Source organism: Tachysurus fulvidraco, chromosome 6 (genome assembly GCF_022655615.1).
Source record: "Tachysurus fulvidraco isolate hzauxx_2018 chromosome 6, HZAU_PFXX_2.0, whole genome shotgun sequence".
NCBI lineage: Eukaryota > Metazoa > Chordata > Actinopteri > Siluriformes > Bagridae > Tachysurus > Tachysurus fulvidraco.
Window position 1 is genome coordinate 21181263 of NC_062523.1, and position 20809 is coordinate 21202071.

Genomic DNA, 20809 nt, shown 5'->3' on the forward strand with positions numbered 1-20809 from the left:
GATTATTTGCGTTTTCTGGGTCAGCTTCATCCTAGGGTGCTCTTTAGCAACAAATACATAATCTTACTTTAAATTGATACACCAAAGCTCATATTGTACATGGTTTCTGAGTCACATAATGGATGACTGCAAGCCAACAGCTGCTGTTTTCAAGAGCCCGAGCTTGTAATGGGACAAGAGATCAGTGGAGAGCAGTTTGAGGGCAATGACAGTGCAGCTGTTCTATTTTTTTTTTTTGAAGAAGAAGAAAAAAAAAATTATGCATTTGAAAATTAGTACGTGATTGCATCAATGTGTGTGTGCATTATGTGAAGGAAGGGAGCATTTGCAAGCATGAAGTGGAAGATCATTTAGCTGGGCTTTTGCAAGGCCAGTGTGCTATACACCAGCATGGCACACTTTCTCCTGCAAAGTCCCCAGCTCTAGTAACTGATAGTCATTAGGACAATGGACTCTAGCTTGTAGCCAAGCATGCCCTAATAGATTGCAGTGAGTGCACGACGCAGGGGTGCATTGGGGGAGCAGATCAGGAAGCCATGCCCCCGGCCATTAGTGACGGTCAGCTGGAATACTAAACAACACTATACTGAACAGCAGGACTCTGCACTGACTGACAGGCAGGCTGCTTAGATGCAGGATATGCATGGCTGATGTCGTCAAGTGACAGGGGCTGAATCTGGAGTGAGACTAGGGGAATGAATGCAGACTAAAATTTGCTTCACTGGTCGTTCAACACGTCTTGTGCTTCCGCAGCTCTTTCACAAGAGTTCTTCATCCAGGAATAAAAATCTACACATCATTATGTAGCTCTGAGAGATGCACTGCAATGCAGTTCTTTGCCTGTAGGGGGTGCAAAATTTAATTCCTGATGAAGTGCTTCCAAAAACGCTGAAACCCTGGACAGGTTCTGAGAACAGTTATTAATGTGGATGGGGCCACCTTCGGAAGGTTAATCCTGAGATACAGCAAGCGTGTCTCACTGGAGTGAACACATTGTCCTGAGAACACGCGAGTAGTAGATTCTCCTTTTCTCCCTTTAAACAGTGCACTCACACATATATGAATACTTGTGGCTCAATACAATTTCTATTACATTAGCAGCCATGCTATCTTGAAGTGGGTTAAAGTAAATTGAGGTCACATTAGCAGGAGGAAGATTTTCATCTCAATGTTTGGGTCACATGGCTCAGTCCATTTCCAGATCCATGAGCTTGCTACGGGGTGTGTGCATCGGGTTTCTGGAGAAGCAGCAGCGTGAAGTGATGAGACCAAGAACAATGGACAGTAGGCCAACAAGCAGTGCTGCTGCAAGACCATACAACACTGGGTTTTTCATGGAGTCCCACACTAAAAAGACACAAAAACAAAGTTTTTAAAACAAAACATGAATGCAAAAGATGTCACACGTCTGCAAAAATCATACCATATCATTCGCAGTATCTTTTGAAATTATATATGGAAAATCCTTACATGGCAAGTTGATGGAGAGATAGACTGGGCCAGAGGTGATTTTCTGCCCCTCTCTCCAAAGTCGAGTGTCTGGGGAGAAATGCCAGAGCTTGACTGTGCAATAGTACTCTCCGATGTCCCTGTCCTGAACATGGTAAAGATGGAGCACAAACGTGTCCCTGTCGGTGCGTTGTATACTACACTGTTCGCTCTCATTTCCTCTGCTCTTCTTTACTACTCCCCAGTGGTCCATGCTGATCAGGGGCACAGCACCGTTCTCCAAAGCATGTGCTGGACTCTGGAACCAATCGACGTCATATGCCACCTCACCTGAGGGATAGGGGAGAACAGAATTGGACAGCTGTACACAAAGGGGAGACTTTAAAAGTTTTTATGAACCACAGTGTTTGACGTGCTGCATGAGGAGGAGCAAAACTTAAAAGTAAAACCTCTTTTCAATGCATTAAACTTTTCTTTTTTTAAACAGAAGAGTGCTAAATTCCTATAGTATCCAAAAACTGAGACTCAGCGAGGCAAGCCCCTGCATGTATGCCCTCTGCTATGTGAGGAATCTCCACAAAGGACATGAGGTAATAATAAGCATTGAGCTGCCACACCCCAGTGTGCTTCTTTCAGAGCTAAGACATTTTATCCCTACATAGAAATACTAAATAAATGCATTTACATCAAGATTTGCAACAAAGATGAGCCACAAAAGTTTTATACAAATATGACCCATCTACCAAAGTGATGGAAAAGCCCTTGTGTGGTGGAAGAAAGAATCTGCTTGTCATCCAAAACATACTACCTCCATCATACTTAACCCATGGGCTTGTGTCACGGCTATGTCATGGCGGCTTTTGAAACAGACTCTGTAAACTTTACTAATGTAACCCATGATGATAGCAGCAGAATTAATTCAGAAGTCTACAGAAACATTGTCTGCCAGTTTACAGAGAAATGTATGCAGTCTAATTGAAACTTGATCATGGAGCAGGACAATGACCCAAAAACACAGCCAGCACAACATATGACTCCCTTCAGACTAAAGGCAGAAACCTCTGAAAGCAAACAACTTCTAGAATCTGTGGTACAAACCTGGGAAATCATTACAAAAGGAGAAACCAACAATTTGGTAATGATGTGTCGGAGGCATGATGCAACAAAATACATGTCATTTACTTTAAGGTACCAAAGGTACCATTTTTTAAAGTTGTCTAACACATCTAGATGTAAATACTAAAATGAAAGCTGGCATTCAGATCTTTCCAGCGTTTGATCTTTGTACCAAACCCACATCCTACAGTGTATAACAAAGCCGTGTTGTTCTGATACTTTTGGAGGGGTTCTGTGGGTAAGTTCATATATGTGTAGTTAAGATCATGGGTGCTGATCAAGTAATCATGATGCTGTTGGTGAAGATAAGGACACACTTCTCCCATCTGTATTTAAAACAAAGCCAAAACAGACATCCTTCATCGTTACCTCAAATTACACTAAAAGACTTTCAAACCAATAGATATGGATCACATCTTATCCAAACCACTTGCTGCTTATCTGTTCTCTAGGAATGTTGTTAGCAAAACAGTAAGTAACATTTTGCTTTGGTTTCTATACAGAAGGGCTTCCTTTCCTTTTCTTGACTGACCAAGCCAAAAAAAAAAAAGTGTCTGTCTAATTTAATACAAAATTTAGTCATAAATTATTGACCAACCATAAAGCACAGAATACGATTTTCCATCACGGGTGGCTTAAAGCATTTCACATTACTGTGCAATTTGCTCTTTATGAAGTGGTGAGCTCACATGATTCCATTACAATGTACAATCCTAGTAGCAGAGTGGGAGTGAGAGCAGAGACGACAACAGGAGCAGGGCACTCAGACAGGAATAGCAGGTGCTTTCTATGAACCAAAGATAATTTCAGGGCCTTAGGGGAGAACAATGGCCCTTATTCTCAATCTATGAATAACAACTAGGCCAATATTAGCCTTGAAGTAAGTGTGCCATTCTCTATAGTGTACATGAAACAAGATATTATATATATATGAAACTTGCCATTACATACTGGCATTTCTTTTTTAAACATGTACTGTAACATGTACATAGTCCAACTACTACTTGGACTATGTACTAGATATGAGAAATATGAATTTTGCAGGCTTTTCAATTGACAATGACAATTCAGATCTGAATTAATGCATTATACCCGAGAGCAGGCATCTACAGTTTTACAAGTAAATAACTAAACAATGCAAATTTAATATGCTTTGAAATCATGTGTTAGAGCCACATAGTGCTGGGAGGTTTCTATTGCCTGAGTGCCAATGTCATCATTTTCTTCCAGAAAAACTGCACCATGTACAAAAAAGCAGTTATAGTTAGAGGTCAATACCGCAGGCACAAAACCGCACCATTATGTAAATGCAACTTGATTAACTTTTAGCCAAAGTATATTGACAGAATATTCAAACATAGCATTAAAAATCCAAAAACATATACAACCAACCAATGAAAAAAAAGAAGTAACGTTAATAATTAAATGGTAGCGCTATAATAAAGGCAATCTTTCGATAATTTAAAAGTCTGAATAACTTGTACAGTATGGCACAATAATGATAGAGAAAATAGATTAATGGAATTGTTTCAAGCAGAAATTATTTCATAAATGAAAACAAATTTATACAAACACCATTCATTTCTGTCCAAAGAAATAAAAAAGATAGGAAGTCTTGGAAGTGAGTTTACACAACCGCCATCATAAAGACTGAAACCAGGATGGAACATTGCATTGTAATTACTTGGCAACGTAATACCCTACAACAATGAACCCTCGTGCAAACACATTTTAACAGCAGGCAACTCAAACAGAGCCTGGAACCGCAGTCTTCCATATTACTCCATGCTTCTGAGCTTTAGAACTGCTTCATTTTATACTACAAATGTAAGGTTATACAAATTACACTGGGAGAACCAAGCCTAGTGAGAGTGTTCATGCCAAGAGCTCTTTCATGCAAAAGATTGATAACTGTATTTATTACATTTTTTTGCTATTCTTTACATATTGCAGGTTTGGTGTAGGGTCTCAGAATCACACTTCTTTATTCAGAGTGAACATTTAACAGCCTGTACCTGTTTTCTGAACAATGCAATATATGCAGAAACAACCCTTTCTGCATGTTCTTTGAAACATGTTATTTGTTTCCACATGGGCTGTGGCCATGTTTACTACAATACAAATGACTGAATACTTGCCTGTGTTGGATGTAGCTCCATATACAGACATAATGCACTCCATTTTGACTGTGTCCCCAGGCGTAATCTGACTGCTTTCTGAGAAAATGGACACATTGAATACAGGACCTATGGGGGAAAGAGAGAGACATAGGATTTAAGGCCATATGCTTTCTAATGGACTCCCCCTAATGAAATGAGACAGTAAAACCAGTGCTACAGTAAAGAAAACTCTAAGCTTGGTATGTCTAAGCCTTTCGATGTGTAAGGACATCTTCTGATAAGGTATGTGTGTCATTCTGTTCCTTACACCACATTAATTAGAAGGTAAACACATACTGCTAGGCTGGAAACCTTAGTGGCTTTCAGTTTTGCCAATAAGAGACTCAAACGCCAACACACACACACACTGGGAGATAGAGAGACACACACAGAGAGAAATGAATGAAGGGATCAATGAATAGCAGCAGATATTTACCCTGTGGGAGTTCCTATCTAGAGCTAATCGGGGCAATGCAACAGACAATGAACTGTACTGCATGTATAAATAAAAATAACACTCAGGCAGCCTCTTAACTGGGCTAAATATAAATCAGATTTTCAGGGTATTACCTGTGTCAGTAAAGTTGAGCTGTATTTTGTTTGATTTTGCACTGACTCCACTCTTCCATGTGTTGCTCTGATCACGTGTCCAAGCAGTTACATCACAGAAGTAGAAGCCTCGGTCAGACACTTGAGCGCTGTTCAGACGGAAGCGGTACTCTAGTGGGCCGGTCTTCTCTAGAGCCACACCATCAGCACGGCTGGGAACCACTCCTTCCTCCAGCTGCAGTACGGAGTCTGCACTCAGTGACAGAACTTTACGCGTCTTTCCACCTGCCATCTCTTCATAGCGGATGAGCACTGAATAGCTGGGATTTTGTATGTTCTGGGAAGACATCTGGCAGCTCATCTCAAATGGGGAGCCGCTTGTCGAGGCCTCTCTTACTTTCTCAGCTGCCACACTGAGCAAAGGTGCTGAAAGCAAAGATTAAAATCATTTCTTTTTTTCTACATTGAAATACAGTTGAAAATCAAACCTACTTAACACCATGCCATCAAGCCAGCAGTAGAGCAAATTAAACCCCTACTACAAATTATTAACACTGTGTTACTCCATGTCAGTGGAATTTCAGGGTTAGTGGAATGAAAAGTGGAAATTGTCCACAATCTAACAAAGATCTGTGTGTCTCCAAACTGCTGTAAGGGACATCAAATTAGTTCCACAATTAAGCCACTTATTCTCATTCATAATGAAACAGAAGTCACATGCATGGCACATTCAAGCAGCATCTACTGTAATGTCCATTACTGTGTGACGTAGGGAATTTAAAAGAATTCGCTGCAATAAGTACCCATAATTGAAAATGATTAAGACAAAGACCTTTACGATGATTCAATGAGAACTGTACAGATGAGAGAAAACTTGTGCTTACTCTTAGATGACCACTGTACTTTGACAGAATTGGACTTAATCTCTTTGGCCTTGTTCCATTCTCCTTGGCGGCCACGGGTCCAGGCAGCCACACTGCAGTAGTACAAACCCATGTCCTTGTCCTGAGTTTGCAGCAGTTGTAGCTTAAATGTGGTCAGTCCACTGCGAGTCACTGCTATATTTCCATTACCCAGCTGCTGCTGATACGTCACTCCTGGTACCAGTACCCCAAGTTGATCTATGGAAGCGATGGTGGTTATGTCCTTTGATGCATCTTCTGGCATGTTGGCGTAGGACCAAGTCACTCCCAGACTACCATCTGGCATGTTCACTAGATCGGTCACCACACAGAGCAGCTCAGTGGGGTCATCTGTGAATTCGGGGATCTTAGGGGCTGAGAGACCCACCTTAAAATCTGGTTCTGTGATACAGAGAAGTGAGAATAAAACATTCACTGAATGTCATTAAAATCCTTAATCTGCAACTTTGTCTATATAGGAAAGGTAGGTAGTGCAGTAGAGTCATTTGATCAAACAGACTTCTGTTGAAGGAATATAAAGGATTTACATTCTTTTTCATACATGCATGCAAACATTTCTTTCATACTCGCATCACGCAAGCAAACAAACACCACTGAAAATGGCGGGGTGGAGATTTACACACCTAAGCCATTTATTATATCTAACTGTTTAATGATTATTATTATTATTATTATTAATAATATAATTTAATTGTTAATAAACAAAAACAAACAAACAAACAAACAATCAAATAAATAAATAAATAAAATTTTGGATGCAGCACAGTGCAAATATATATTATATGGTGTTCACATGAAACATAAGAATGGGGAAAGTTTGAACTCTGACATAAACAGTGGTATAGGCGTTGGTTCTAGATGAGCTGGTTTGAGTATTTCAAAAACTGCTGATTGAGAATTCTCACACACACACACGCACACACACACACACAAACACACACAAACACACACAAACACACACAAACACACACAAACAATTCTCTGGGTGGAAAAACCTTGTTGAGAGAATACCAGATGATAATAGCAAGATTTCTTTGAGCTGCCATGAAGCCTATAGAAATATCCTATATATATAGATACAAATCTCTTTACATTCATGATGAGCAGAAAAGCATTTTAACATGAACAAAACAGTTAAACTTCAGGTGGAATGAATACAACAACAAAAGAACACAGTGGGTTCTACTTCTGGCTGTCAAAAACAAAAACATGGCACATGGTTTAAGAACAGCACCAAGCAGGACACGTGAAGGTTGGAGGAATCACCTGGTCTTTTCCCAGTCTTTAGCTGTCCTGTTTTTGCAAGTTTGTGACCCTGATAGCTTCAGATTCCTGCTCTTGGCACATGCTTTCTGAGATGCTTATTTGTGTTACTATATATTTATAGGCAGTTCAGACCAGCCTTGTCACTCTCCACTCATCTTTCTCACCAATAACATGTTTTATTCTGCAAGCCCTCTGCACACAATGATTTTTCACCTTTCTGCATAAACTCTAGAGGAGACGGTTGTCTGTAAAAATACCAGGAAATCAGCAGTTTATTCAAACCTGCTCATCTGGTACCAGTGACTAAAATCACACTTTTTCTGCATTATGATATATGATGTGAACATTACTGAAGTTCTTGACCGACAACTGCATAATTTATGCATTGTGCTGCTGCTAAATGATTAGCTGATTAGATAACTCCTTAAATAAGCAGGTATACAGGTGTTATCATTAAATTAGATTAAAGATTTCAGCACAAAAGATATATTCACAGAGCATTTAGCGATTAGGATTGATAGGGAACCTACAAAATAAAGCTTGTAACAGCAGAGAACTTCCTTCTGTACACGGAAAGAGGAACTAATCCAATAATACAGTAGTACCGTTTCTCCTTCTAAACTTCACCGCAGGCATGTGTACAAGAGAAAAAAAGGGAATCGCAGTTACAGTAAACAAAGTCCCATTAGGACTGGGATCAGGTGCAGAAACAGTGGCTCGGTGTACAACAAGAACTTGCAATAAAACGTGGAAAAGATGATGTGATTGTGATATGATATTTAAACAGTGCTATCACATTACTTTGTTTTCTGGCTACCTTCAGAGCCAGGGATAGAGATAGCACTATATCAAAACCAAACAGCACAAATAAACAAACAAAAAAAGGTATGTTTAAAGGCCTACCAAAATTACTAGAAGTATTTACATATTTGTGTTTTGAGGAAATGAACATTTCTATTTACGAAAGAAATTTGTATGAAACCGATAATTTATATCCATATCCCATAGTATTTCAGAATATATCTTCAATAGCTAGACTAAAGATTACAACGTATTGAATTTAAACTTGAATTCTTTCAAGAGCACAGATGCAAGGAGTCTGCTAACCATTTCACAAAAAGAATATATAACAATGAATGCTTCATTAGGCAATCACTACAACAGTTGATCAGAAGAAAATGAAAGAAACATCTTGGTAAAACTTTGGGCTTTCTGCAGCCTGGTGATGTAAGGGGTGAAAACAGCATAGCTAGTGTTTTAAGATGTTTAAACAGACAACAAGGTATGCATGATATTCTCTCCATACTACAGGGGATCCAAAAAATATACAGTAACAACGGATATTAAATTTTTTACACAAATGATCGTTTTGACCAAAACAATTGGTTGGACACTTTCTACCAACTTCACACAATGCTGGTGTTTGTGGATGAATGCAACAGTCAAACCAACACTGCTTAAGAAAGAGTAAGAATTCTACTTACCAAGTTGCGTTACCAGAACTTGGATAGGATCAGAGGTTTTCTCAGCAGCCTGATACCATCCTCCACTGCCCTGCGGTAACCAGCCCTTTATCTGGCAAGAGTACAGGCCGGAGTCTGAGGGCTGCACTTTGGGGATTAGAAGCCTGTAGAAGCCTGGCTGAACCCTGCTCATGGCCACAAGCTCAGAGCCACTCAGAACTTGACCGTCACGGCCAACATGGAGCAGCACCCGCTGGCTGTCAGAGCTGCTAATTCCCTTGACCAGCCATATCACCTCCATGCCCAAAGAAAGCAGGCCATTAGCAGCTACTGAGCAGGTCAGATTCAGAGTGTCCTCTACACTAAGTGTAACATTCTTCTCCAGAGAAACCACCAGAGAACGGGCTAAAAAAAAAAACCAGAGAACAACAACTGCAGAGTAAAATTTTGTTTCGATGAGCGATAATGCCAGAATTTAATTTATTAAATCAAGGCAATATCTGAGAATACTGAATATTTTCTCAACAATGGTGGCACTGTACTTTATGGAATGCCTATGAATGCAGGTATATTTTAATAAAAATGTATGAAAAGATCATGTAGCAGTTCACTGTTTATAGTGCTTCATAATAAAATAGAAGATTTACAAAAGAGCTCTTGGCTGAAATTAAGACGTCATACTAGATTTTTTTTTTTTATTATAAGAAGTTGGGTACCAATACTTTAACACAGCTGCTAAACAAATGAAATGAAATTTGCAATAACCAGAATGTGTAATGTTTCTTTTACTAAAACTGTTTTTTTTTTCCTTCAACTAATGACTCAGCTTCAGCAGTTAAACACATCATTTCAATGTGACCTGTTCTCTTTTGTCACTCCATACAGTGAAACAACTGTGTTACTCACCTAAGGGTGTGACTTGAACATTCCCCATTTCCTCACTCCTTTCTAGAATATTCTGCCAGCCCTTCCCGCCTCCAGGCTGCCTCGTCCACTCTCTGCCTGTGCATACATACACACCCTGATCCTTTGGTTTCACTCCCTTCAGGATCAAGCCGTAACTGCCACCACCAGAGAGCCGCACAATAAGTTCTCCATCTGCATAACGCTGGGCAAAGGCTTGTCCCACCTTCATCACATCTTCTGGTCCAAATGTCAAGAGCTCTTCCAATGTGGCAGAGCCTTTTCTAATAGCCCAAGTGACAGACAGGGAAGTGTGTGCTGTGTAGGCCCGACTGATGTTGCACTGTAGGTTCAGTGACTCGCCTTCTGACACCGTTTTCTGAGAAATGGCTGAAGTCACGTTTAGAGAGTCACCGATAACTGTACAAAAAGAATTAGATTTCAGTTATAGCTTCGAATTGATTCATTGTTCATTACAATTGACAAAATTCAGACATTTTTCCAAAAACATTACCAATTACTTTAGAGAAGTAACAATACATTTGCTGTTTAAATAACTTTTTTTTTTAAATATTTTTTCTGACACCTGACCAGCCATGTTTACATAGAAAAAACTAAATATTAAACCATTGTAAGTCCAGCAGTTTAAGCACGACAGATTTCTTTCTAGTGCTTACTCAAAAGTTCCACATTGGAAACTACTATCACACTTTTGTTTGTTTCAATGTATATTACAATTTAAAAATGAACCAGGATACTAAAAGTAAAATAAAACACTCAACATCTCTCCAGGATGTGAATGACACATTAAGCCCTTCTATAGAATATAACGGAGTATGACGAATGAATACAAATAATAATGGAATGTGTAATCATGTCTCAATTGACCCCTGTCATGCAACTGGAATGAAAAAACTGCATGTCATTTCCTGTTACAGTGAGAGGTCAGAGCCACAGTCCCATAACTTAATCCATAAATCTACTTTTCTGGATTTCTAAATTTATCTTTTATATAAACATTGCATAGTTAATTTGAACTTGTTTCGATTTATTATTTTAAGTCAGAATGACATTATGGGCCACATTTGATTTTGTTCAAACAGTAAAAACAGGAATGCGAAGAGTACAACAACCAACCTTTAAGCTCCACATCTGCAAAGTAGTTCCCTTTGACGGAAGAATCAGTGCTGGGTGTGCTGCATCGGTAAACGGTGCTGTCCGAGGCCCTGACCTTGTTAATAGTCAGCTCTACTGCATCATCCGCCAATTTCTTAATGCTAATATCACCGCTTCTGACCCTGTCCTTCATCGATGAGTCTGTGTAGGTCTGATCGAAAGTGGAGATGAGTGGAATACTGGAATCACTACTCAGTATAAGGCTCCATTCAAAATCCTGCTCAGGTGGTCCCTCATAGTCTGAGACATCACAGCGAATCGACACAGACTGGCCCTCGACACGCACCAGTGGACCAGCAGGCACTTTCACCAACCTGCTCTCACACAGCACAGCTGAAATAGAATTATAGAAAATGACATAAGTAATGTAAATAATTTCTATCATGCTCCTACCATCTTTGAGCTGTGTTTACCTACACATATTAGTACCGATGGTAGACAGAAAATTTAAATTTTACTACGCTTTAGACAAACACTTCTCATATAAGAAGAATTCTGAGGAATTTGACAGAACAGTTGTTGAGCAAATGATCTAAGAGAAAAGTAAATTTCCCTCCTGTGGTCCCATCTTCCACCTCTGCACATACTATATCCAGAAACATATCCATATTAATAATGAAATACCACCACCACATCAGCTTAAAGGTGAAAAACGTCACAAAGCTATGGTTAAAAATTAGGGTAGTAGTGACAGGTACTGGGCAACATTATTGTAGATTGTCAGGCAAAGGATTTAGTCTCTCTGACCCAGGCTTCTCCCACCACCACTGACCCAAGACAAGCCCAAACTCCCTTTTACAACACAGAGGAGACGATGACATGTATGAAATTAAATTGACATTTTATGAAAATGCCAAAGAGTTGCCACCCAATTTCCGAAACCCTTATAATTTTGTCCCAAAATAAAGAAAAGGGACCAAAAAATTGCAATAAACTACCAATGAAAAAAATAAAGAAAAGAAAGAAGAATAGTAGGTTAAGTACCCTTTCCCAACTATTAAACAAACACACCATATAACAAGGCCTATGGCTGCCACTTTACAAGCAGGTACCATAAAAGACAGAAATCATTTCCATGCCAAATGCCGAGCACACACCATTTATGGAATTGTTAATTGTTAGCAGCCTTGTTTGGTCTTCATCTTGCTCTAATGACTGAAACAAGAAACACAAGCTACTCTAATAAATATTTAGATTTTGCTGGTTGTAAAGTCATAAACAAGTTCAGGCTGGCAGGGAATCCAGAGTGGAAATAAATGAAATAAATCAAGGACTGAGCATGAACAATGACACAATAATGTGGAAGAAGGAAAGGACATTAAAAAAAAAAAAAAAAAAAATCAGAAAACTGAAACAGAAGCAAGAGACACAGACACGTAAAGACTTGCCTCCACATGTACTAGCAGCAGTTTCAAACCAAAGACTGCATATAAAAATGAATTATGAAAGCAACAAGGTTTCAGCCAAATAAAGTCAGGGTAATGTTTACTGAAATAGTGCATCCAAATATGCTGGAATTAACTGTCGAAATATAGTTTCATCCAGTTTATTTTACCAACCAAGACCACCCCTCTCTCTCTCCCTCTCTCTCTCACACACACACACACACACACACACACACTTTAACTTATAGAAACAATAGTATGAAAATATCCTGCTGAAAGTTTCTGTATAAAAGTGAAAGCTTGACGAACAATGATTTGATAAGAGTTATTTATGGTTTGTTTGTTCTACAGTAACTGAAGTAAAGAGTTAAGCTTAAGGAAGAAGCAGACACAATAATAAACACACAGTGACATCAGTAACACTAACGCTCTTTTGAAGTTTCACCGAAACAAACTTTTGTATTTTACGATACAAAAGTATCGTAAAAATGTAATCGGAAACAACACAAACACAATGTAAAGTCCTGCTTAGATTCAGGTAGACATTTCTGCTCCTTTAAAACACTTTGGCTTTTCGACACATAAAACTAAGCCCTTATATGTTTTAACGAACCAGGAGGTCATTTCACAGAACTGTTAATTAACCCATACAGGCTTTATGTTTCTTGCTGGTGGTATATATTACATGTTTTGTTGATTAACCTAGCAAACAGTACCATGTTATTTTCTCCCGGTAGTTTTATGTAAACACAGAGATGAGATGAGGCCAACAACCGAGACCGGGTTTTTTTTTTTATTAAAAAAACTTTTAAACACAAATCCAGCAGAGTAAAAAAAAAAAACAGCCCCAAAAAAACAAAGATTCTGTTCAGTGAAAACGAGGCGACTCACCGAGTGCTGTGAACAAAGTGAGAAAACCAAAGGCTTCTTTTTCTTTACGCATCTTGACAAGGCGATTAAAACGTTCCCACGGGTCGCCTTTGTGAAGCCAAAGATCCTGAGAGTGTCTTACAGTCCTGAGACTCACTGAATCTTCTGTACCACAACTTCCTTACAACTTCTCCAGGAACCGTAGAGCGAATAATAATAATAATAATAAGAACAAAACAAACGCACAATCCCGGTCGGAAAGATTCGCTTAGATCACCTAGACTAGTCTACGTGTGTGACCGGAAGTTAGGTTTCTGTGCTGGTCTGTAATTGGACGAGATCCGGGCTGAGAAAGCGCGCTATCCGCCGCAGGTGAATCACCGCACCCCAGGCACTAACCCTTCCCGAACAAAGGCATGTGCGCATGCGCAGCACACCTGCTAATTAGTTCTCCTAGAATAACTCCCAACGTCTGGAGACACTGCGCACGTTTTCAGGTCGCTTGTCTTCTGCTTTTGTTTCTCCACCGAACACCATGCGATAGGTTTAGGGATTTATCCGTGAATGTTTATTTTCATGTTAATAGTCAGACCAAGTTTACTTTCTTACTCGAGTCGGTCATTATAACTGTAAGTATGAAATGCCAGGCTTAAACGTCTGATTTATCATTAGTCATTATTTATCATTAGTTCATTAGTTATCATGTTTTCTTAGAAGATTTCACATTATGAGTCATGGTGGTATTCATAGTTTCTGTACTGATTACAATATGGACTGCCACTCCTTGTATTATTCATTCATTCAGTCATTCATCCATTCGTCCGTCCGTTCGTTCATTCATTCATTCATTCATTCATTCATTCATCCATCCATCCATCCATCCATCCATTCTTTCATTCATTCATCCATCCGTCCATTCATTCATCTATTCATCAATCCATTCATTTATCCATCCATCCATCCATCCATCCATCCATTCATTCACCATGAGTAATAGGTTTATACTAGCCCAGGTCTGTATGATCCTGAGCCTATCCAAAGAAGGGCTTGGTGCAGGGACACACCCTGACATGCACCCACAGCTGGGCAATTTTAAGTTTCCTAAAATAGTCCAATAAAAGGAGAATAAAAACAAAACAACTTAACGATACCTAAACATTACATTCTCAACAATTTAGTTAAAGCAGCTAGACACACATAACTGCTTTATGAAATAACATATCACAATAAAAGGGGAAAAAAAGATAATCTGATGTAAACATTCTCAGTTCAGGGTATCTGTTTAGCTTTTGTTTAGTAAAGTCTGTGTTGTAAACTATTTAGCTGTAAAGCTGATACTATTCTTGAACACAGTTTATATATAGCAGAATCAATATAAGAGTAATTTAAGCTATCCTAAAGAGAAGGAGCAGCCCAGTCATTGGGTCAGTGACATTTATCAATGTGCCCTAGAAAGATTATCAAGCATTATATTGCTAACTACATAAATGTAGTGTTTAGAATGCATATTATATGATAGATATTTGAGGATATGTATTTATAATGTATATTATGGAGATGTTCAGGCATTCATAACTCTACCATCCTTAAACAGGAAAGTGAATACTCGTTTCAGACAATGATTTTCTTGCTTATTCTAGCTGTATCAATAGCAAATATACGATTAATATATTTATAGAACAGACTTATAGGCACTAGTGTGTGCTTTTACGAAATAGAATAGGCTTATAGCGCTATCTAGCGTCAAGGACTTGTACAAATGCCTGTAACGTTTATCTAGCCAATTTGCTTCCTATTAGATACCGTGCCTACTGGAGATCTACATCTAACCCAGTTGATCTAATCAAACAACATCATGATAAATAATTGTAAGTCAAATAAAAAATTAGAAATTTCTGAGGAGACTGAAATATGCAAGACCAATCATTATGGAAATTAAAATCTTATTAGCACATATACAATCATGCACAGTCAGACATGCAGTGAAATGTTTTTTTTTCCAACTGTCTGTGTTATATAAAAAATAGAAAAAAAAAGAAAATTATATATAAAATAGAAAAAACATGAATACTGACACCAACTGAGGTGAACAGGATTATGTAAATACAGTATGAATATTAATGAATAAATTTCATATAGCAATTTTATTGCAAAATATGCATTATGTGCGACGCAACAATCAAGCTTCAGAAAAGTCCAAACTCTAAGTGTTGTCCTGGTTGAGGGCCCGTGGGAAGAAGCTCCCCTCATTCACTCTGTGGGCTTCAAGTAGCGGAAGTGCTTCCCAGACAAGAGAGAATAGGGAATTGTTGGGAAGGCTGAGGTCTTTCACTCTCTATCTGGCCTTGGACCAGCACTGCTTGTCATAGTTAGACTACAGGTCAAGGAGCTCAGTGCGGATGGTGCACTCAGTTCATCATACCATCTTCCGGACAGCTTGCTAGTCCTGCTTATCATTTATCAACCATATATTCTTTCTTATACAGATTGTTTTATTCAAAACAAACCAGAGGTCATCCAATACTTTAGGTACATATGTTGTCTGTAATAAAATTAATAAATTAGGTGTAGTGAATATCATTGATTAATTCATTACAGTGCACAGGACATGCAATGGAATATATGTGACCATATGTGACTCAAAGTTAAAGTGTTGGAAGCAGGAAAAACAGGCAAGAGTAAGGATCTGAAAAACTTTGACAGAATGCAAATTCTGATCCTTATCCAAAACCTAAAGTGCCTACACTGGAACTGGCCTATATAATAGAACAATGGAAGGTGGCCTGGACTGACAAATCACTGTTTCTTTTACATCATATGGATGGCCAGGTGTGTGTGTGTTGAAGAGATGACACTGAGATGCACTAAGGGAAGTAGACCAGCCAGGGAAACCTTGGGTTCTGGCATTTTACTTTGAAACAATCCTTCATGACAATGGTATTCCCCAATGGCAGTGGCCTCATTCAGCAGGACTGTCACACTGCCTAAATTGTTCAGGAATGGTTTGAGGAACAGGACTTGGTTCAAGGTGTTGACTTGACCTTGAAATTTGCCAGATCTCAATCCGATAGCACATCTGTGGGATGTACTGGACAAACAAGTCCAATCCACGGAGGCCCACATCACAACATACAGGATTTAAAGGATCTGCTGCTAACATCATGTTATACAACCCAGTCTAGAGCTGCACAGAGTTATAGCTTGGGATTTCAGTGATTAAATACCTTTGGAAATTGGCAAAAAACAAAACAAAAAAGACACTAAAATAGAAATTCTAGGTAAGGGTATATTTTCAGAGATAAATAATATATACAAACAACGGTACAATGGTGTCACTACAGGGTGGGCCCAAGCCAAAATAATAAACAAAAAGTCTAATAAACTATAGGTAACTATTCTTCCCCGAAAGGAAAGGAAAGAAAATACAGTGGGACTTCACTGATTCGAAAAAAATTTACATTTTTAATAAATAAAAAAAATGATCAAATTGACAGTCCTAATTTGATCAAACCATCTCAGATTTCTGATTTATTATGGCTGACTCTGTGCTCACAATAAAGATTGAACCAACATTTTACTATTACCCCTGTCTTGATTATACGGCTATTGTTATTTATACCGTGAATTGTTTTTATTCTGTATTTATTTTATACTATCTCTCTGTAATATTTCCTGTAGCTGTGGTGCAGGAGCTCAGCGCTATTACCGCTAAGTATCTAAAAGGCGCGCCTATACAATATAGCGGCTGAATTAACCACACTTGCGTACACGAGTGGACTTGGGCACATCTGTATTGTCGATATTCTTCAGTGTTCAAACAAGTGACGACAGAGCAAGATTTTTTGATGCGCCAATCATGAGTCCATTACTTTAACTGTTCTAAAGATTTTTTCTTTTATTTATTTATTTTAATTAGAACATATATTTTTATATAATTAAAATAGACCACGTTCAATATTTAAACAAAACGCCAAAACAAAAGACAATCATGTTCTATTCAATAATTCCAAACCTTTTCCATAAGATCAACTTCTCTGTTTATCAGGGGCGATTCTAGGGTCAGAGCTTTAGGGGTGCTGAAGCTAAGGATATGATCAAAAGGCACACAGAGGCGTGTCATTTTAAATGCCTTTATTATTATTATTATTATTATTATTATTATTATTATTATTATTATTATTATTATCATTATCATTATTGGGCTTTTAACTTTTTATGAAATGACAAATCCCTTTCAGTAGCACGTTCGCCTCACACCTCCAGGGTCGGGGTTCGATTCCCGCCTCCGCCTTGTGTGTGCGGAGTTTGCATGTTCTCCCCGTGCCTCGGGGGTTTCCTCCGGGTACTCCGGTTTCCTCCCCCAGTCCAAAGACATGCATGGTAGGTTAATTGGCATCTCTGGAAAATTGTCGGTAGTGTGTGAATGCGTGAGTGAATGAGAGTGTGTGTGTGCCCTGTGATGGGTTGGCACTCTGTCCAGGGTGTATCCTGCCTTGATGCCCGATGACGCCTGAGATAGGCACAGGCTCCCCGTGACTCGAGAAGTTCGGATAAAGCGGTAGAAAATGAATGAATGAAAAATCCCTTTCACAAGATCATTATGGACTGTCTCTAGTCTCTCAGCTGAATCTGTCTTTTTTTCTTTTGTAGAACTGTTGTATGTCCATCCAATAACAATTCATTTAAAATGCCACAGTGAGTCTTTTCAGTGGCGTTTATTTTCACTCTGGTCCAAACGCCAGGGCTTCATGTTTCCATGACGACTGACCAGAAAAGACGCACGTGACGTCATGTTTACGTGACTCCCGATTGTTGAAATGAGTATCAAATTAACGATAAACTTTAACAACAGAGAGACACGTACGCAGTTTATTTGTCGCTGTAATAACTTGACAGACAGATCTGGTCAAAAGCAAAATTTACTCAGAAATAACCAGCAGCAAACCATACACACACACATTAAACAGAATCACAGATGGTCTTCTTCACATCGTCTTCTTTGCTGTTTTTTAACCTAGGTCAAAAGGCAATAGATTGCCCCCTACAGGTCAATCAACCATAGCTCAGAACATAACACCCCCCCCCCCCCCCCAGTTTACAATATTTCTTCATAAATCACATAACAATAAACTTCATGCAACAATCATGTTACAATACAATTTTTTTTTTACTTCAGTTCATAATCTTTTAAATGACCAGGCAATTTCCTGGTTCTCTGTGACCGTCTCACAACAGGGCTAAAGGACTTTGTCAGTAATTCAGTGGTTATCTCAAGGATTATTATTATTATGATTATTATTATTATGATTATTATTATCTCCCCAATTACTTCAAGAGGATTAGTCTCACTAGAAATGTCCTCATTCTCTGTTCCATCTGTCTCTTTAGTCACTACAGGAGCTGAGTTATCAGAGAAGTCCAAATCAGGATATTTACAGTCCATAACCTCCTCTGAAAGGTGCACAAGCAATTTCTGTCGGGCAAGAATTTGATCCACGTGTCTTCTGACCACTCTCCCATCACCCAGCATCACTTTATAAGACAGTGGTCCAGTCACAGTCTCGATATGCCCCGGAATCCATTTTGGTCCATAAGTAAAATTCCGAACAAATACAGGATCAACACCGAAGCTACGTTCATGGGCCTTTTTGTCATGATGAACGTTTTGCTTTTGTTGTTGTTCCTGAATCTTCCCGTTAAATCAGGATGTATAAAATCCAAAGAACATCGCAATTTCCGTCCATGCAACAGTTCAGCTGGAGAAAGTCCTGTGGTGGTCTGAGGAGTAATCCTGTAACTGAATAACACTCGAGCCAATTTAGTTGCCATTGTTCCTTCAACACATTTTTTTAACATGTTTTTAACAATTTGCACGGCCCGTTCTTCTAACCCATTACTGGAAGCATGATAGGGTGCAGAAGTAACATGCCGTATTTAATTTTTTTTCAGGAACTCTGAATTCCACACTCACAAAACAAGTGGCATTATACCATCAGTTCAGGTAGTCCATGGTTACTGAAGCTATTACGCAAACATTCAATAGTTACAGCAGATGTAGCGGAGTCCACCGGGTTGACATCCATCCATTTTGAATGTGCATCAATCAAGACCAAGAACATTTTTCCCATGAAGGGTCCTGCATAATCTACATGCAATCTTTGCCATGGTTTTTCAGGCCAATTCCAGGGATGCAGTGGAGCTACAGCAGGAATGTTTCTATGTTCTTGACAGATACGACAGGTTTTAACTAACCTTTCCACATCCTGGTCCAATTTAGTCCACCATACATTACTTCGAGCTAACCCTTTCATCCTAGCCACTCCAGGGTGACACTGATGCAGCTGTTTCAAGACTTCTGATCTACCCCAGTGCCATTTTGAATCCTTTCGCAGCATCTTGTGCACTGGGGCTAAAACAGTAGACAAGATGGGCAAAAATTTGTTATAGTAGTTTAACAGTCCCAAATAGGCCTTCAACTCATTCACAGTCTTTGGTGAGAAAGCATTTTGAATAGCAGTCACTTTTCCAGGTACTGGATGTAGGCCAGTCCCATCTACTTTATGATCCAAGAACATTACCTCTTTGTCCATGAAAGTACATTTACTCCGTTTCAAACGCAGTCCTGCTTCCTGCAACCTTCGCAATACCCTGGCCAGCATTTGGAGATGCTCCCCATCATTGCGACTAGTCACCAAGATGTCATCCAGGAAAACTGCCACATAAGGAATACCTTGCAGTACTCTCTCCATGGTCCTTTGGAAGATAGCAGGACTAGAAGAAACTCCAAAGGGTAAAACACGGTAAGTAAACAACCCCTTTTGGGTATTCACTGTAACATATTTCTTGGACTCTGCATCTAATGCAATCTGATGGTAAGCGTGACTCGTATCTAGTTTGGTGAACTTCTGCCCTCCTGACAATGTTGTAAACAGATCATCTAATCGAGGGATGGGGTACTGTTCCAACTTCGAAAAGCGATTTACTGTTAGCTTGTAATCACCACACAGTCGTACTGTGTTATCAGGCTTTAAAACGGGCACTAAAGGTGCAGCCAATTCGGAATGTTTAACAGGTTCTGTGATGTTTTCTCGTAACAGGCGTTCTATTTCAACTTATACCTTTGCTTTCATTGCATAAGGAACTGATCTGGCTTTGAAAAATCTGGGGATGGCTTCTTTATCCACATAAATCTTTGCTGGTGGACCGTTCCATTCACCCAACTCCTCTTTGAATAATTCTGTATGTTTACTAAGTATGTCAGGCAAGGTTAAATTTTCATCCCCTTGAATCTTGTGTATAGCCTGCCATTTCATGCCCAGCTCCTTGAGCCAACCTCTGCCCAATACATTAGGTCCTGTTCCATGCACTACCACTACTGGCAATTCCTTCACTGTTCTCTTGTGTCTGACAACCACTTGCACAGAACTCAACACTGGTAGTATACGTTTTTAACTTCAAAGAACAGGTCTTTAATTCTGGATTTTTATGTTCTTCCCATAATTTTGAAAAATTTGACCCATTCATTAGTCACGCCACAGCCTGTATCCACT

At 39.1% G+C, this 20809-nt stretch overlaps 1 protein-coding gene across 1 annotated transcript; it reads right to left on the reverse strand.

Moving 5' to 3' along the window:
- Positions 1-243: 243 nt before the first annotated feature.
- LOC113648028 (prostaglandin F2 receptor negative regulator-like) lies at positions 244-13661 on the reverse strand. The gene is made up of 9 exons (XM_027155062.2): positions 13281-13661; positions 10966-11337; positions 9832-10248; positions 8947-9330; positions 6158-6577; positions 5295-5699; positions 4704-4811; positions 1471-1779; positions 244-1347 (listed from the first exon to the last, which is right to left on the reverse strand). The coding sequence occupies exons 1-9, from the start codon at positions 13330-13332 to the stop codon at positions 1187-1189; spliced, it is 2628 nt and encodes an 875-aa protein (XP_027010863.1). The 5' UTR covers positions 13333-13661; the 3' UTR covers positions 244-1186.
- Positions 13662-20809: the final 7148 nt, after the last annotated feature.

What these genes read in the sequence shown, in the direction of transcription:
- LOC113648028 (XM_027155062.2), bottom strand. Translation starts at nt 13,332, where the DNA reads ATGCGTAAAGAAAAAGAAGCCTTTGGTTTTCTCACTTTGTTCACAGCA. An exon ending in GCTCAACTTTACTGACACAG is followed by an intron (nt 4,812 to 5,294) that starts GTAATACCCTGA and finishes TTTCCCCCATAG; the next exon opens with GTCCTGTATTCAATGTGTCC. An exon ending in TGGAGCTACATCCAACACAG is followed by an intron (nt 1,780 to 4,703) that starts GCAAGTATTCAG and finishes CCTATCCCTCAG; the next exon opens with GTGAGGTGGCATATGACGTC.